This window comes from Dryobates pubescens, chromosome 24 (assembly GCF_014839835.1).
Source record: "Dryobates pubescens isolate bDryPub1 chromosome 24, bDryPub1.pri, whole genome shotgun sequence".
Lineage (NCBI taxonomy): Eukaryota > Metazoa > Chordata > Aves > Piciformes > Picidae > Dryobates > Dryobates pubescens.
In genome coordinates this window covers 14336579-14355429 of record NC_071635.1, presented here as the reverse complement: position 1 = coordinate 14355429, position 18851 = coordinate 14336579, and the positions used below count along the sequence as shown (strand labels likewise).

The 18851-nt window shown below is 42.1% G+C and overlaps 1 protein-coding gene across 1 annotated transcript; it reads right to left on the bottom strand.

Annotated features, from left to right (window-relative positions):
* Positions 1-3177: 3177 nt before the first annotated feature.
* Positions 3178-17383, bottom strand: ABCE1 (ATP binding cassette subfamily E member 1). Its single transcript, XM_054172675.1, has 18 exons — positions 17238-17383; positions 13040-13204; positions 12670-12755; positions 12088-12185; positions 11594-11711; positions 10570-10707; positions 10339-10408; positions 8894-8990; positions 8233-8322; positions 7488-7609; positions 6605-6826; positions 6059-6118; positions 5917-5975; positions 5642-5752; positions 5412-5554; positions 5206-5328; positions 4061-4172; positions 3178-3816 (listed from the first exon to the last, which is right to left on the bottom strand). Exons 2-18 carry the CDS (start codon positions 13140-13142, stop codon positions 3769-3771), a joined length of 1800 nt encoding a protein of 599 aa, XP_054028650.1. The 5' UTR covers positions 13143-13204; positions 17238-17383; the 3' UTR covers positions 3178-3768.
* Between the last annotated feature and the right edge of the window lie 1468 nt (positions 17384-18851).

Below are 18851 nucleotides of genomic sequence, written 5' to 3'. Positions count from 1 at the left end.
ATCTGAAGTCGACAGTGACGTTGCACCAAATCCAAACGTGTATCTTATTATCCAATGCCTTAGTTCTGAACTGAGCTAAAGGGATTCTCAGCCTACTGCACTGTTGTCTTTGATACGCTTCCAACCCAAAGGCCTTTCATCTCAAAACAATCTGTCAGACTTGAATGTTTCTCTCCAGTGCGTTACACGTACAGCAGCCAGCTACCCCTGTGTCTTAGGGATGTTGTATATAGTTCTTTTACTATTCATAGGGTATATTTTTGAATTAAAAAGAGAAAAAAAAAAAAGCATTTATTTGTTGAAATCAAGATCAAGACAAGCAGTCAGGACTAGCTGTGTGTAAATGGATTGGAATGGCTGTTTCCACCAAGAGTTCTTAATGCTGGTGTGACTAGAACGGTGCCTATGCCAACTAAATAATAACAAAGACAATACCAATGTAGATGCTATGCATTTCCAAAAGAATTCTGCAGCTGTTATGATAGCAGAAGTTTTTTTAATGCCACTTTAACACTAATGCACTGACAAATCCTAGATACTTTGTGAGGAGAGATGCATAAAGTACCTGTTACGTGTTTTTAAGTGTGTATGATTGAGCTACTGTTCAGTATTCTTTTGGTGTTGCACTGTTGATGCAAATTTGTTTTGCATGTACAAGTCCTTGCTGGAACTACTTTTAAAATCCAGATGGAGCGTCCTGGTGTGCTCTGCTCTTCCCTACACTTCAGAAGAAAGTGGCTTCTGCCTTATATTTTTACACTGTGTCAGCATACTGCTGCTGTTTCTTCTGCCCCTGACAATGATCTCTGCAGTGTTCCTGTTGCCTTTGCAGTTTGGATGTTGAGCTGTCAGGAGCCGGACGTTCACTCAGCTCTGCTGCCGGAGGAACTGCTGTGTATATTTTGATACCTCTGTACATACTGGTGTAGGTGACGGTACCCTGCCCCTCCTGTCCCAGACTGTCTGCCCCTGGTCAGGAAACTTGAGTGCTAGTTCTGTGATGAAGAATTTCTTTTCAGATGCATGCCATGTATAAAACCAGACTTAAATAAAATAAATGTTTGTCTTTTCACTTTCTTCCTCCATTGTCTTTGCCTGTTGGAAACTGTTGCAGTAGCACTAACTGTATGGATTTGGTCTGATAGAGCCCCTGGCAGAGAGCAGCAGGACCATGAACCATTAGTCAAGATGGAGGAAGGATGCAAACTGAAAAGGGATGTAAACTGGATTTCCAGTCCTTAACTCAAAGCAGTAGCGTTAGGGACCACACCATGGGATTGTTTAAAAATGTAAATGCTTTTCCTTTCAGAAATGTATTCTGGACTGCAAACAAGACAAGCTCCAGTTTTTCAGGCTGAGAAGCAAGCACTGAGGGGTTAAAGGTACCATCTCTTGTGGGCCCCTCTTTACCTCTGCTGCTTACACAGACTTAAAAGGAGCTTCTTGTCATCTTTCCTGGAAGGTTCTAAAGTGTAACTCCCACTTCTACCCACAGCTGCCCAGCAGTCATAGCAATAATTCAGCATTAGGGCAGGCATTTAATTGTGAGCTTTGTTGCAAGAAGAAAGGCAGATTCTCTACAGGAACCTCTTGGGAAGCTAGACAATAGGCACAGCACTAACTCATAGGGCTGTGCTTTTGGAATTTAGTATTTAGAACTGATTTTAAATATTTAAACTGCACTATGGGGCAGTTAAAAACTGAACTATGCAGTTGTATTTTCTCTGTCTCCACTTTAGAAAAGGTTAAAAGGAGAAACCTCTCTTAAGAGTTGTAGATTGGTTAGCCAAAACCTTTACCTAGGCAAAATGGTTAAGACTGCAGGCTCCCACAGGTTGTTAGGGGACTGGATGTAGTAGTTAGCATATAATGAAATGAGACACAAAGCTTCAGATGCTTGCTGAACCACTGTACTTTGTCCTAATTAGGACAGCCAAAGGGATTTCTACTCATCTGCATGACTTAACTGAATTTTAGTTAACTTTTGCAAGTTTTTTCTCTGAACATCTGGTGGTGTGAGGCTGTGTGCATTACCTGCATGGAGTACCTTGGCTTAGTCCAGGTGAATTTCTGTTGTCAGTTAGTGTGGTAGAGCATAGCGGCTTGACTTGATCTTGGAGGTCTTTTTTGACCTCAGTAATTCTAACACAATGCTGTTAAGGTTATAAAACACCCAAGTTACTAACCCAGACAAACCACTGCCTTCTGTAACTTGGGGCAAAGATACAAGCAACAAAGCTCTGGTTTCCTGTATCTGCTTTTGGCTGCCAGTGAAGGCAGAACAGACACCTGTTGCATGGAAGACACCAGTCCTTATTTTAAAGATGCAGAGCTGAAACTTATTTTCTCATCTGAAACTTACATGTTTCCTACCCCTCTGTGTAGGAACCCTTAACTGCCTTCCCCTATGTCTCACTGAAGGCCCTTTCTTTATATGGAAATTGATTTTTAACAAGCTATTTAATTTTTGTCTGTAGTACTGATCAAAGCCTGTACTCCAGGCAAAAGTACTTCTATCTTAACCCTGTAAAAAGCTCAGCAGTTTACAGAAAGAGGGTGGTGGCCTGGATTCTCACACCTGCTGGTAAGGCTAAGGAGAACACTTTTGTCTCGGTTTCCCCACCTAAAAGAACTGGTTACTTTTGTCTAAACCACAGCATTGTTGGTGGAAGTGGCATATGTATCCCTGGAAAAGGTAAGTTTTGTAGGCTGTTTACTGTTTAATGCTTGATCTTGAAGTGCTTGTAAAAAGAGGTGATCCTCATCACAAAGTAGAGGCAGAGTATGGCTTTGGCCTAGTCCAAAGCGGAACTCGTGCTCTGAAGTGCACTGCATACAGGTATCAGTCCAGTGCAGGCTGTGAGGTGTGTGCTATCTTCATCTCTGTGGGGCTCTACTGCATCCAGGAGGGGTTTGTTTTCATGTTGTGGAACAGATGGCTTTGCTACTCAGACACCTACTTCTGTAGTATACTGGTGAGCTTGTAGAAAAACCAGCTCTAACACCCAACCATTAACCTGTCTTCACAACTGTATGGAAGAGAAGATTGAAAGGATGATCTCTTACTCTTTAAGACTTCATTAAATGAATTCTTCTGCTGTAGCTTGGTCAAAGAAGACACAAAGGGACAGATGCTGACAAAAGGTATAGATCCCTTCCTTTATCTCATCATGTACTCCAGCTTTGGTGCCTTCCTTTCTGCAGAATGAGCTGTGTGTGACAACACCCTAGACATGCTTCTGCATTAGTAATTGCACGAATTTTTGCACTGTGGCAGAGAAGAGCTGTGACTTAGGAGGATATTTATTTATGAAACCCTCATCCAGAGAAATTAAACCTTTTTAAGACAGGAGTTGTTAGTGTAGCTTGACATTCTTGGTCACCATCCCTCTTCAGACAGAAAAAGAGTTTCAAAGATGTTTAAAATGAAGGGCAGCCAATAGTTGGTACACAAATAAGATATATTGAATTGAAAACCTCCTTTAAACTCTGAAAAAGTTGCAGACTCCATTTGCACAATTTTGAGGTGGTCTATTTGGAAGTTACTACACTGAAAACTGGCTTGTGTCACCAAAATATAGAAAGTGGCAGTTTTTCTTGGGCTAGGATTTAAGACTGCTACTGGTCTCAGATGTTACAGGCAGCAAGAGATTTTAAGCTCCCAAAGATTAAGTGTTCTAAAACCTGATTGAGCCTTCTCATCCACAAATGTTTAGATTCCAATAAGCATTTCTAGATGCCAGTTATAAAGATGCTCAGATTTGGTATTTAGTCATCCAGGAAAAAGTAGTTTCCACTCTTCTTTTGTTCCACATCCTTGGGAAGAGAAAAAAGGTCAATGTTACTTCAGGTGGTCTTTGCCAGACTTAACTATCTTGTAGTTCAGCTATGTTTATCTAGAATATTTTTTACTTTCATCATTAGTCTCATGTTTCACATGCTGTTTTCCAGCACAGCAAAACTACCAGGTTAGTTTTCATTTTGTTCCTTATTTGAAAACCTGGCTTTACCTTAAACAGCCATGGCTTCTTTGCTGTAAAGGTGCTGCTTCTCCCCTTACCTTGATCGAGTTGAGTTTGTTTATTCTTGGTCTGTAATTGTTGGGGTCTCTTCTAAAAGTGATTTCAAGTTGAGATAAAAACTTATTCATTCCAGCCAAAAGAGTCTGAGGACTGTGAAGACAGAAGAGAGAAGTTCTTTTGACTACAGGCAGCTTTGATCTCCATCTTAAGCTTCCTCAGCTCTGCTAACAGAAGTGAGCTGTGTTTGAGGTAGCAGGATGGGCTACATTTTCAGTCAGAGCATCTCTCAGACAAGAGTCATAACAACTGCTCCTTTCAGCAGTATCTCAGGGTGGCATTACTAATCTTCAGACTGCTACCTTCTTTCAATGTTGTATCTACAGCTGCTGGCACACTATGTTGCTTACATCCAAAAGAAAAAACTGGAGTTGTACCACTAGAAAGCTCTATAAAACATCAAAATCTATACTGATGCCGAGACATAGTTATGTGATCGTGATCTGACAATTCAAACAAGTGAAGGAATCCCATCAAAACCAGGCTAGCAGTGTTGTAAAACAGTGCTTGACCCATGTATTCACTTCATCTGGTGTGCATTAAGTTCCTGGTCATTACCCTGTCCTAACAGTCTTGAGAAACAAGGCTGCTCCTCCAAGTCTGTAACTTACATGAAATTACTTACAGGCACAAAAGCAGACAAAAGGGTGACTCATCAACAGTCTGTTATTTATTACTGTCAAGCCCTGCACTTCACAAGAGCTGCACCCAGCTACCTTCAGTCCACTGCTTGCTTTTGATGCAGCTGAAAGTTATTTTCATAAGCAGAGTATACAATTGGTCCTTTCTTTCACTCCTTACAATCAATATTATTTATTTATTCTCTGACTGTCATTTAATTGGTATGCAGTTGCTTAAGACCAGTTTAAGCCAGGAGCTAGTCTACTTTGTGAGGGCTTAGGTAAATTCTCCAACTCTGCCTCAGCACTGTGCCTAGGCAGTCTCTTAAGTGTGGGTCAATCCCATTTTCCTTGCTTCAAAACAAAAGCTAGAATTCTCAAGACACTATTGGATTGCTTTCAGTGCAGCTTAGATTTCCAGAGGCAGGGATGTGTCACCTCCTTAATTTACATCTATGTAAATTGCCCTCCTCTACCTTGTCTGCTCATCCAAACCAGCCTCTTACCTGTTGGCAAGTGTGTTCTTGGAAGGGATACCATCAAAAACAATCACACGATCTGCAAGATAGGTGGCCATGATAAAATCATGTTCTACCACAAAAGCTGTTTTTTTAGCATGGAGAATGAAACTGAAATAGAAATCAGACAAGATATGAGAAAGCTGAAAGCAGTACTACTGTAAACCCAGTGCAAGCTCCCAGGTGTACTTTACCGCTTGATGACTCGAGCGGCCATCAGACGTTGCTCAGAGTCCAGGTACGCCGACGGTTCGTCGATCAGGTAGACATCTGCAGGCTTTCCAAGACAAAGAGCTAACGCAACGCGCTGCAACTCGCCACCAGACAACGTCTGAACCTATTGGGGCAGGGGGAACAAAGCCACATTTAGTTCAGGTAGAGAACTCAAGAACAGTTAGGATGTTGTCTCTCAGGCAATTAGTACCTCCTGGTCAATGATATTTTCTATTTGAAGAGGTTTCATCACATCAGTTACAAACTGGGGGTGTGTGTAGGCATCTCTGATCTTCTCATGCAGCAGCTGACGCACGCTTCCCTAGTAGAAGGAGAAAGGCTGCTCAGTTTTGGGCACCACACCACCAGAAATCAAAACCAAATCATGAATAAAGCTTTTTGTTCTGGGAATAAAGACATGCTACCTGTGTATCAAGAACATGCTTTGGGTAGCAAACACAATACTTACATAAGGCTTAAACGTACCGTAGATTTAGGACTGATCTTCTGTGGTTTGTAGCTGACATTTAGAACTGGAACCTCACCTGTACAAAGATAATGTTTATGATGAAAACAAGAGCCTTCCCACTATCTTACAAATGGCTTTCAGCTAAGGTTTAAGCATTACCTCCTTCATCAGGTGTCAGTCTTCCTGCAAGCATTCGGATGAAGGTAGTTTTGCCAGTTCCTGAAACAAGGTAATATGTAATTTGCAATTTAGACTTTGTATTAAAGTCAGACCTCAAACAATTAAATCACTGACAGAAGGAAAAGAGAGACTTAACACAGAATGCATTTTAAAATGAGACTGATTTGAGAATTCCTATATTCACTTCCATCAAACAGCACTTGGAATTACTTGCCTTTTCAAAGGGAAGAGATATCTAAAGCTACAATGTGCTAAACCTGAGGCTAAGCTCATCAGGTCAATCATCATCCTGCCAATCTAAGCTCTTAAAATGGGGTAATAGACACAATGGCATCATTGGCCTTCAGTAACTTCAAGTGCCTGCCATTTAGAGAGCAAGCTCATGGTGAGAGATCTTCAGTAGGAAACAGGCAGTTCACCTTTACTCAAACCCAGTCACATTGAAGCCTGAGTCCCAGACTGAAAAAGGGCTTTAGAAACACATTTTGGGCTGTAGAAGCAGTTTCCAGTAAGAGCTGCACTTACCATTTTCCCCTAACATCACCATAATTTCAGAGTCAGTGAATTCTCCAGCTACTATGGACAGTTCAAATTCTCCCATCTTTTTTTTCATTCCTGGGTATTTGTACATACACATCTTTTTCACTTCTTCCTCATTAGCTGTCTCAGCCACCTTAAACACCAGAGATGCATCTCGAAACCTTAGATTTTCTGTTGGAACGTAGCCATCTAAGAAAATGTTTATGCCTATGAAAGGAAGGGGGAAAAAAAAGGTAGTAGAAGAGTTTACAACAGAGCAAGCCAAGGTGAATTTCCACTCTTGGCTGGAAACTCCAATCAGATACAGAGAATATTAGATTTGAAAGGGCATGTTAAAAGAAGCAACTAAGCCTCCTATTTGAAAGCTTGTATGTTGTGCAAAGAAGTCTTATTAACATTACTGAAAGGCTACAGCTCTTCCTGAAAATCCAGCATTGATTGTGTGTGTAGGGTTTAAAACTACTGCAGTGGGACCCATTCTCACATTGAATACAGTAGTACAAGTGTGGGTGGTTCAGCTGAACTCTGCATCCCTCTGTAACTGTGCAAACTGTCCCCTGCCCTGGCTCTAATATTGAAAGACTCTTTGGAGTAACTCCACTGTTTACAAAACACTTGGAAGTATCAAAACTATATCCACAGGAGGAGACAAAGAACATTTCATCAATTAAAACTTCTGTGTTGAGATATAAATTTAGGCTCATGGAAAGCAAAGATTCTGCAGAAAATAAACCAGTAGGTTTTTAGTTACTGTAAGTGACAGGAAGACAACATGTTCATGTAATAGACAAATTGCATCTTGGTACCTCCTTCTTCTTCCACAGAATTTTGGGGATATGTTTATAAAGAGCAATATGGCAAGAATTACCTTCTCTTACGCTGAAAGGCATAGTAACAACACCATAAGCACTTGGCACACCATACAGGCAGCAGATAAAGTCAGAGAGATAATCTAACACACTTAGATCATGCTCTACAACAATAATGTACCTGAAAGAGAGCCAGAGAGATGCTTTTACATTTCAATACACCACACTTCTTTCTTACTCTAGTCTTGCATAAGCAAAAGCTATCAACGTGGGGTTTGTGTAACATGGATTTTTAGCTTCATACTAAATGAAGACAGTTCAAATCTCTGATAAGCATTTCTTTTAGGCTGTCTAATAGACATTGTGAATGATAAGTTGAAAGTTCATCTTTGGCAGCTTATCTACAGTAAGTGGAAGGACATTGGCTGATTGGAGAAAAAAAAATATTTAGCACATTAGAAAACAAACCAACAAACAAAACCCCAAACCACCACCACCAAAAGCCTAACAACCAAAACAACTCTGAGAAGGGGATGGAAGAGCAATGTTCACATGAAAAAAATAAGCACCTGCATTTTCACTGCGTTATTACAAAACTTCCCCCCAAGCTGACACAGCAGAGAAACCACTGGAAATGTGTTTCTAAAATGCAAAGGAATTGAATTGTAGCACCTCAGAATATTTTATGTTAGTGTACCATACTGAGATGCCAGCTCTTTTAGGGAGATGGACTGGGTGTTGCTTCCCTCTGTAAACAGCCACTTGTTATTGCAGTCCAGCAAAACATCTGAAATTTGCATTTACCTGTCAGGGTTTATTAGGGATCGAATAGTAATGGCAGCCTTCAAGCGCTGCTTGACATCCAGGTAGCTTGAAGGTTCATCAAACATGAAGCTAGCCCCAAAAGAAAGAATGAAGTCTTAGTGAATGCAAGCTTTCCACCTATTCACACCTAATACTAATATTACAAACTTTAGATACACAGAAACAAACAAACAAAAAGGTTTTACATTGACAAAAAGATAAACATGAGACTTATGTGCTGACACAGCCATGAACTTCTGATGACTGTCACATGAAATCCATTAAATGGTGCAAGTCAAGAACTTGCCAAAAGCGCTGATAAACTTATCAAATGTTAGGAGAAATCAGCAGTTAGGGATCAGGTGCCCTCAGCTCTGATGCAGCTTAAATTTAACATGAACTGGGAAGTGCAAAAATACTTTATAAGACTGGAAGAAGGAAATCTTCTGAGAGAGGGCAAAACCCATCCCAAACCCACACTACCACCAAAAAAAGGGGTGGGGGAGGGATAAAACAAAATCACAACCTAAGCAAAAAACACAGGGTTTTTTTTGTTTAAATGTTTTATAAGTGTTATTTCTTACAATAAATATGAATTAAAGGACCACATTCTGAGACAGACTATTGGAAGCAATGTGTAATGGAAGTAAAGGAAGCATACATATCAGCCTTCTGAATGCAAACAACTGCGCAAGCAAATCGCTGAAGTTCTCCTCCTGAAAGGTCCTCAACGTTTCTTTCTTTCAGATGGGTTAAGTCTGCAAGTAAGTGTTTGACTTTAGATAAGACACAACCAACACAACCATTTGTAGTTTTAATACCTACAGAAACATGCACAGTCACAGCAGACACCTTACACAGAGGGCAACCAGAAGGTACCATAACTGCTCAGTTTATACAGAAGCATCATAATTCTATCAGTGGGTCTGCAAGTTATAGCATCTCTGCAGCATTAGCTGACTAATTAGCATGGCTGCTGCTTATCATGCAGAAGGATTACATCTCTATTTTCTACCATGTACTTGGTAAAGATTTCTGGTCCTAAAAAGAAACTATACCAGTCTTAAAAGTGTTTCTTGTCACACCTGACTGAAGAGGTCTGATTTTCAGGAAAATCAAGTTCCCCAAACCTTACAGCAAGTGTGCAAAGCCGGTATTTTCTCATCCAAATAAACATGTCAAGAACATACTCTTTGATTAATAGGTGGGACCCAAAGACCATGTTATTCGTGGTGGTTGCTCTCTACAACTACCTGAAGGGAGGCTGTAGCCAGGAGGGGGTTGGCCTCTTCTCCCAGGCAACCAGCACCAGAACAAGAGGACACAGTCTCAAGCTGTGCCAGGGGAAGTTTAGGCTGAAGGGAGGAAAAAGTTCTTCCCAGAGAGAGTTGTTAGCCATTGGAATGTGCTGCCCAGGGAGGTGGTGGAGTCACCATCCCTGGAAGTGTTCAAAAAGGGATTGGATGTGGCACTTGAAGCCATGGTTTAGTAGTCATGAAGTGTTGGGTGACAGGTTGAACTTGATGATCTTTGGGGTCTTTTCCAACCTTATTGATTCTATGATAATGCAGTTCCACCTTCACCACCCAGATCTACCAAAAAGAAGCCAGTTGTTAATTTAGCTGAATTCAAAACACCTGCAAAACCCACCAGGGCTGGACTATGCAGACATTAGCTGCATTGTTCTCAGAAGGTGCTATTGCTCCCATTACAGATTTTTACTGGGGGAACAATAAAGAAAGGTTTTCTGGTACCTGGGCAATATTTTCTATGTGCAATGGTTCTCACAAAAGAGGCAGAGAAGATTTTTTTCCTTGAGTTGAAAGCAAGCAAGAGGCAAGAGCAGCAGATAGCAAGTGGAATTTGTCCAGATTTAAAGATGAACACTTTCTACCATGAAACAGAAACTGCATTAGGTACTGTTAACTAACAACTATCAAATAGTTTGCCTTTGCCACTACAAGGTGCTTTTTTGTCCCAGGCTTTAAACTACTTTTATTATTTTTTCTTTTTTTAATTGGTCTAAATTAAATCTCCTCTCACATTAACTTCATTTCAGTAAATAGCAATTTCTGAAATCAAGTTTGACTTCCCAAAATTACTTACCAAGCTGCTGACATACAACAGTTTGTGTCTTGGTTTCATCCTTCCTATCCAGAATTGATCCCACTGTTCCCTGCATGATAAATAAAGCCCCACAATGTTATTTCACCATTACAAACGTCAGGCAAAAGTGGATTTTTGTCATTAAGTTATGCTGCTAAATGAAATCTTTAAGCACAATGGAATATTGCAGGAGAAGCTCCCAACTTTATCTTAGCTCATGAAATTTCTCACCTTTGCAGCTTTAGGAATCTGGTCCACATATTGAGGCTTAATGATAGCTTTCAGGTCATCTTCCAGAATCTTGGTAAAATAATTTTGCAATTCAGACCCTCGGAAGTAAGTCAAAATTTCTTGCCAGTCAGGTGGATCCTGTGACAAAATCAAAGCCTGCAGTTACTTACACCATTCAAAAACACCATAAAAATTAGCTACTTTTAAAATACAGCAACTAGAATATACTTGCAAGATGAAAAAAACCTAGCCTGGATAAAAGCTAGTCACCCAACTTCTGTTGCCTCTGCACTTTCCATTGAAAAAAACCCCCAAAATTCAGAACAAACTAAACAACCCAAAATAGAACAACTATAAGAAAGTAAAATGGAAGGCAGATGGTCAGGCACCTTTTTTTTTGCCTAGATGCACTGCCACTAGCCCTTTCAAGAAAAAGCATTTTAAATTTGCTCCTATGACATCCAAACCTGTGCTAAGACAGTTCAGAAGCTACAAGTGGAACTACTTCATGGGGAAAATGATAGAATGGATTAGTGTTAACCACACTTATTTGCTATCACATGCAGCTAATCCCAAAGGAAAAGACTGAACTGATAAAATCTAGCTGCACAAAAGATGCAACACAATTTGGTCATTTTCTCTGATTCTAGCAAAAATGTCAAAGGATACAGAAGGACAAGACAAAGCTGGGGGGGTGGGGAAGGAACTGTTCCAAGCAATCACACAAGAAAAAGTCCCAGCCTGGCCAGGTCTGTTTCATGCAGTGACACAGCTGAATTTCTAACCCAAACAAATAGAGGAAACATTTCCCAAGTTTTAGAGAAGCAAGGTGGAGAATTCAGTTCATACCACGTGTTTCTGTGGTCACAGTGATTTGGCTCTTCAAAGGAAAGTCTGATTTTGGACTTCCCAGAAGTGCCAGTGTCCTCACAAATTCTATTGTGCTCACAGACAGAAAAACTCAGTTCAGAAATAGAACCACATTTCTCTATAATGCCAACTCTATTTTACTGCTGATACATACATCATATTTTCCAAGATTTGGCTTCTGCTTTCCTGCTAAAATTTTCAAGGCAGTTGATTTTCCAATACCATTGGTTCCAACCAATCCCAGCACTTCCCCTGGACGAGGGATAGGCAACCTGTACACATCAGATTACATTAATGCCATCAGACAGCAGCATTTGCTGGTAAAGTCAATGCTGTAACCTCTTTTCAGACTTTCACATTATTTCAACTTACTTTGCTGACTTTCAAATATATAATTCAAATTAAATATTCCTTCAATATAAGAACATAAGGAAGACTTAAGAGCAGTCTGTTCTATAAAGAGGAGCTCTGTAAAATGAGCACTCACATGTTATTTCATTGTCATGGTTCTTTAACAAGCAAAAATTAATTAGCATTCAGGAAGGAAGCTATTGAGATAATAACCAAGAACACCTTGACATGCACTTTGCTTAGACTATCAAAGCCTTCATTTTTAGCTCTCCTTTACACATGTGAAAACTGCAATACCTGTGAAGTTTGAAGGCATTGGCACAATATCTATGTGTTGTTTCTTTCTCCAGGTTGCTAGGCAAGTTAACAATTGACAAGGCTCCAAAAGGACATTTCTGTAACAGAAAAATGTACACATCACCAGTGCACACAAACTGCTTATTAACAAAATGCTATGCTCTCCTCTGTACCCAGGAGCACATTTAAATACTTGTAAAAGGACTTTTACCAAATGACTCTATTTGCTTTTCCATAGGTGACTTTCCAAGGAAGTTGCACACCACAGTTTTCTAACTCAACAGTTAGCAATTTAGAGTGTAAGTCTGCAAGTAAGGCACACTGCATATATTCTCTAGCTCTTCTACTGCTGTCTATTGCCACAAGCAGACAAAACCAAAGCCATGAACAAAAAGTTACAACCCACACCCTGCAATCCAACCAGTTCAGTGAACAGACATGGTACTTCACTTTGTATAAAGAGTAACAGCTAGCAAGGGCTGATTATCCAGGGAAATAAAACTGCCCTTTGAAGTTACAGTATGCATTACTAAATATAATGAAATAATGAGGAAAGATTTATCTCTTAAAGCAGTCTTTTACCTTGATGCAAATACCACAACCAATACAAAGTGTTTCTGAGATCCATGCTATCTTGCTCTGTGATGTGACTTCTATGCAAAGTTTTCCTGGTGAAAAACAGTAAGATTAACTCAAGAGAGTTTCTGACAAATTAGAATTCTCATCAGTAGTACCAAATCCCACAGAGGAACATGTAAACAGTTAAGGTTCACTGAAGCTTCAGATCATTTGAAGGCCTGAAATCTGGCCATTACTACTAAGAATTTCCATGCTTTCAGTGTTACTTCTTTATGAAACAAAGCATGAATGACAAACATCCTCAAAATTATAGAAAGTAATGCCTTCTAACAGAACACTATTTCTAAGTCCTTTGTTAAATGGCATCTCTTACCCATTCGAACCACAGGACAACTCTTCTTGCATTCTTGACGGCATTTCTTTGGCTTACACTTGTCATGGTTGACAATAGCAATTCTTGTTAACTTGTCTGCCATAATGCACAGCTCGGGGTTAAACACATGCACCAGTTAGGAGGAGAAGTGGGAGTCTTCCAGATCTTAAGAGTGAAAAAAACAAACCCCAAAGAGAACATAATTACTCCCAGCACAGAGAACATCATACATATCTGAAACCATTACTAGCAGAGTTCAGTGATGAAAAAAAGCAAAATTGTTAGATTTCCCCCCCCCCCTCTTTTAACTAAGACACCAATTAGAATGTAATTACTAGTCACTCTACCAACCTTACTGTGGCAGTTTCTGCTTTTAATATTCCATCTTAATTGTCTTTACTCTTTCAACGTTTCCTATGCCAAAAGGTCTTAGTAACATCGTTGATGATTTCAAAGAAATGATTGTTTTTTTAAGAAGTGATTTTACACTTCTGTGTTGTCAGTGCAGACTGACAAAGTAGGGCTGATCATTGCAATTGCATCTATAGAGCAGGCCAACAGGCATGGAATGGTGAGTCTGCAATTCTCACTTTAAGACATTTTTTGTCCCTAAGAAACCAAGGAACTGAAGATCCAACTCTTAAAACTCTAAGATATTTGAGTCAGGGTAGCTTTCTACCAGACAGATACTGGATATTGTCAGTGCTTCAAAGAAAGATACATCATTTGGGAATATATCCCAGTGCTTTCCACAAAAGCCCTGTCATTTGCAGTGCATACAGTATTTGGGTGAATCACTCACCCTCTCTTTGGTTTCCCAAGGGAAGTGCTAATCTGGATCTGTTGTTTCTCCAACAGCTGTGTGGCTGTGTACCCTGAGAAGACAGACCACACTGTCTACCTTCTGGGCAGGGCTTTCCCTGCTGGTTATCTAACTAGCATGCAAACTATTTCTATGGGTTACAACAGCAATCTCCAGAAGACAGAGCTGCTGCACTTCAGGAGCTTGCGTCCACCCTCCAACTTCCCACACCTCTGGTTGCGGTCACTGCCTGAGCAGTACTGACAGCCAACCAAACTTCCCTCAGCCATCCATCCAACCTGCAGTCTGGTGTTTGGCTTGAATCACCAAAGCAGGAGTATGGGGCAGGGGTTGCTCTAAAAGACCAAGTCAAAAATGGCTTAAAACAATTCAGTTTTGCCATCTACCTCAGCAAGCTTCCCACCCAGTCTTGGCTAGATAACAGGACCAAAGCTTACACTACCACCCCTTGCTGAAGCAGGCTGCGGTTGGCAACTAATAAAACAGCCTAGGGTTTGGTGTCATGTTTTTTTTTTTTCCCCCTTCCCCCTCCCTAACTTATATGAGAAAATGCCCAAAATGCCCACCTGTGTTGAAGAGTTTTGAAAGGCCTATGGAACTTAAGTACAGCAAAGTACTTAGTGGGGGAAAACAGAACTGCATGAAGACACACAGTTTAATGCCTCCCTGCCCCCATCAAAATGATGGAAGTGTGAGAGTTTAACCAAAACCCTGCAGGGGTTGAACCATTTTCAGTAAAAAATATTTGTGACATCTGTCACTTCTGCATTACTTCCAGGACTGTCCTGACGTCTGGGACGGCCACTACCCACAAAAGAAAGCAATACTTTCTACTTTGAACTGACAGCCTAGAGCAAATGAAACCCAGGCTGAACTCAAGTTACATATTTATATGCAGCTACTTTGGTGGAATTTAACTTATCAAATAGGATTGTCTGATTTCTAGGTGCAGACAGCAGAACTCAATACACTGGCATAGGTCAGCAACATGCAAAACATGCATAGGCTGCTATGCAGCATACCAATAACTGAAGTACAGTCAGCAGTTTAAGGGCAGGAGAAACTGGTATTCAGAAGCATTTGAGTTTGTGTGTGTATTTCTGCTTTCCAAACTAAGAAGAACAGAACAAAACCTGCAGAAATATCAATTTATTAAAAACTACACAGCAAAATATTATTTTGACTGAGAGAATGTTGATGGAGTGACAACAGAAAATCTTTCCAGAACTATGGACTGGCAACACAGGTGAAAGAATGAGAGACAACTGCTAGCAAGAAGTTCTACAGACCTTGACACCAAAAGCTTTTAAGCCTAATTATGACAATACAAACATTAAAGCACATCTGAAAATAAGACACAAAGCGTGTTATCAGAAGCATTTTCAGCCAGTGAGTGCCCTTAGGCTCTCTGACACAGCAGAAGAAATTGAAACCCAGAAACATGTGAGCAGACCTTCCAACCTGTCACAAAAGGCAGCACTAATGTACAATTTGCAGAATAAATACCTGCATTAAGAAATACTAATATTTATACCTTTCACAGGCATTGCCTTACTGCAGAGGAGGTTGGACCAGATGACCTTTGGAGGTCCCCTCCAACCCATCCCATTCTATGATTCTGTAGCAGAGCTCACAAAATCAATTACAACCCAGGATTTGTAATTGCACAGAACTACTCAGACAAAGAAAGAAACATCAAAAAAAAGTAATTGAAGACTGAAACATAACCAGAGACAATTAACTGTGAAGAGGAGGTCTGTGTTCAGAATTGAACCATACCTTAATTATTTTTACAGAAAAAAACCAGCTAACATTTTATTACTGTATCAGACCTCAAAGATAAATGCAGTGACTATATACAGTCACTCCATAATAAGAATAAATAATAAGAAGAAAAAAAAATTAAGAACTAGGATACCTTAAAAAAAAATTAATGACAAAGAACAGATTTTCAAGCTGCATATGGAGACCACTAGATGTCTATGTCTTTGGTCACTACATGTCTATGTGTCAAAGCACAAATAATAGTAAAAGCTACAAGCACAAACAAAATCTAGTAAGAATTAAGAACTGGTCTGTCTGTAAGCCTTTTGACATGGTTTTAGAAACTGAGCCAGTGTTCAAAAAGAAGTTTAAACAAGCCCCAAATCTCCCTGCTGTACTTAACTCATTCTATTACTCATAAGGTATGACACAAATATGAAAATACAGTGTTAACATGAAAAGCATATGGTCAAATATACTGACGCAGCATAAGGAGTGGGTGTGTATAGCCGGTCCTGAACAGCCTTAATTATCACTCAGTCTTTAATACTTTTAACACAAGTGAAAATGCACAGGACTAAACCCATAAATTAGCAATCTACCACATGAAAATTACAGAAGTATTTCACGACCACTTGTTTAGAACTAGAGTTCAGAAAAACCATTAGAACCTGAAAACTGCCGCAGAAACTTGCAGTGAAATAACTAAGTGCATTCCGGAGAGGAAACACGATCATGGGCCCAGAGAAAAGCCCTGCCGAGTTTGGGGTGGTTTTGTGGGGTGGGTTTTCTTTTTTTCGGTTTGGTCTTTTTTTGGTTTTGTTCTGCACATACCTTGCAAAAAACAGTCTTATCCTATGACGTTATCAAACCTGCAGGGAGTCTTGATCTCCTCACCCCAAAAGCATGCACATGGATAGTAACTTTCCTCAAAATGGGGCAAAACATGGCTTTTTCCTCCAGCAGGGGCAATCCTCCCCATTCACAACATACCGGCTTTCTTTGCCCTCCTCAGACCCCGGTCACCACATCGACAAAAGCCCACACAGGGTCTCCACACGAAAACGGCGGCTGAACCCAGCACCAGAAGGAATCGTTTTCTCTTTATCCCCCTGCTGCTACAAGCACAGGACGGCCGACAACTAAAAAACCCACCCCCAAAGCCCTGGAAGATGACGTGCAACCGACCGGAGACGACGAACCACACGTGCGGGCAGTGCCGGTCGGGGAAGGCCGATCTTTCTGCCCGGGCCGTGCCTCGAGTCCTCGATTCAATGGAGCGTGCGGCCCATTTGAGCCAGGGAGACCAGGCGTTCGGGGCGGCTCGGCGCTGCCCACAGCCGGCCCACCGCCGAGCCAGGCCCGGAGAAGGCGGCCCCGAGGCCCAGGCGAAGACCGTCACAGACAGCCCCGCTCCCGCAGTGGATGAATGGCAAGTCCCAGGCCCCGTGGGGAGAGATGGCCCTCTCGAGCCGAGTGACAGGAGCAGGGCGCGTAGCAAAGGAAACCGCCGGCGGCTCCCGGCAGGGGGAGGGGGCCCCTTTTCTTGCCCCTCTTCTCACATGCGAAAACACCGGTATTCTTTGACCCACCCCATCGGAGGCTGCTTACCGGGAGATGAGGGGGAGAGAGGGAGGTGTCCCCGCTCTCCGGCCGGGCCGCAGCGGGGAAGCGAGTCCCCTGTCCCGCGGACCGGCAGCGCGCAACGTGCACCAGCCGCCGCCACCCGGCCAAGATGGCCGTCTTCCCCGCAGGGAGGAGCCTGGGCCGCGCACCATAGAGAAGAGGTGAAGGAAGGGAAGACACAGCCTTACCATAGAGACAGAGCGGTCGCTCGAAGACAGAACGGCACAACGCGGGCGGGGCCAGGCCGCGCGTCGGTGACGGCGCGTGGGTGACGCCATCTCCCGGTGACTCCTGCGGGAGGCGCGAGTGTCTTGGCTGACCCGGCTCCGCGCTCTCACTGTGGTTCCCTCCGTGAAGTGGGACTGGGGCCATTCCAGCCCCGCACTGAACGGCAAGTCTCCACACCGACTCTTTCCACCCGGGGGCGCGCCGACGCTCGGGCCTCTCCCCACGCGAGCACCTGCGGACGAACTCCATAGCCCTCCTGCACCGCCGCTCATTTAAACTGCGTGAGTGCGCGCGCGCGTGTGTGGCGGGGCGCGGCGGGAGCCGGCCCAGAAGCTCCCTCAGCGCACCGGGCGGGAGGGCTCTTGTCTGCCTTTTGCCCGCTCTGAGGGGACTCGCGCGGGGCTGGCCCTGCTGCCCTTTCGCCACCCCCACACTCGCTGCGGCGGCTTGGAGGAGCAGGTGGGGACGCTGTGGGGATACCGACCCTTGGGGCTGAGGGCGGGAGGAGCAGGGAGAGTCATTTGTCGCCATTCTCTTCTGTCTGGGGATGGAGACCGGGGACGGTGGCTTCTGCTGTGTCTCGCTTCCCAGTGTCAGGGCAGAAGGTCTGCTGAGTTTTGGTATAGGATATGCATTGGACTAGATGGTTTTTGAAGGTCCCTTCCACCAATCCATACCATTTTGTGATTGTCTGTTTTCCAGGTAGCTGTGAACTTAAGTGTGTTGTAATTCCTTCCAAGACTCTTTTAAGTTCTTAGTGGATTGACATTGTGCTTTATTGAAGTTGAGACAAAAATACTTGAAGTTGTATGAAGTAGCAAGTAGGTTAAGTTATTCCCTATTCTAGTCTACAATCTCTTCTATAGATATGCAGGTTTATGGTGCAGCCAATTCAATAGAGAACGGCTGTGTTTCAAAGAGCCTGTTGTAAATATTGATAAAAGTGTTAAAACAGATAATGCGATATTTAAGTATGGTTACTAGGAAGGATTTATGTGCTAGTATCTTGTTCTGGGAATGGCTAACTCGGTTTTCTGTTTAGTTTTTTAATAGTTTGATATTTTTTGACCCAAGCTTCTCAACAGGCAAACACCATGTTGCTTGAGGTTTGTTTGTGTTTTGTTTTTTAATTGGATGCCATTAGGATTAGTATATTTGTGAGTTATGTGCATACATGTGGTAGCCGTAGGATTGGCTGTGTAGAGTTCCCTCTGCGTTTCTGAGGATGGTGTTTGAGGATGCTGTTTGTGGCCTTTTGTGACACTATTGTCGATACCTAGATTTTACTACAAGTTTGTTTCTTCAGATGTTTTTTTTATGGTGGTCAGGACTGCAGCTTTGTATATGAGAAAGCAGCAAGGCCCTCTGGAA

What these genes read in the sequence shown, in the direction of transcription:
- ABCE1 (XM_054172675.1), bottom strand. Translation starts at nt 13,142, where the DNA reads ATGGCAGACAAGTTAACAAGAATTGCTATTGTCAACCATGACAAGTGT. An exon ending in ACTGACACCTGATGAAGGAG is followed by an intron (nt 5,976 to 6,058) that starts GTAATGCTTAAA and finishes ATCTTTGTACAG; the next exon opens with GTGAGGTTCCAGTTCTAAAT. An exon ending in AAAATATCATTGACCAGGAG is followed by an intron (nt 5,555 to 5,641) that starts GTACTAATTGCC and finishes CTGCCCCAATAG; the next exon opens with GTTCAGACGTTGTCTGGTGG.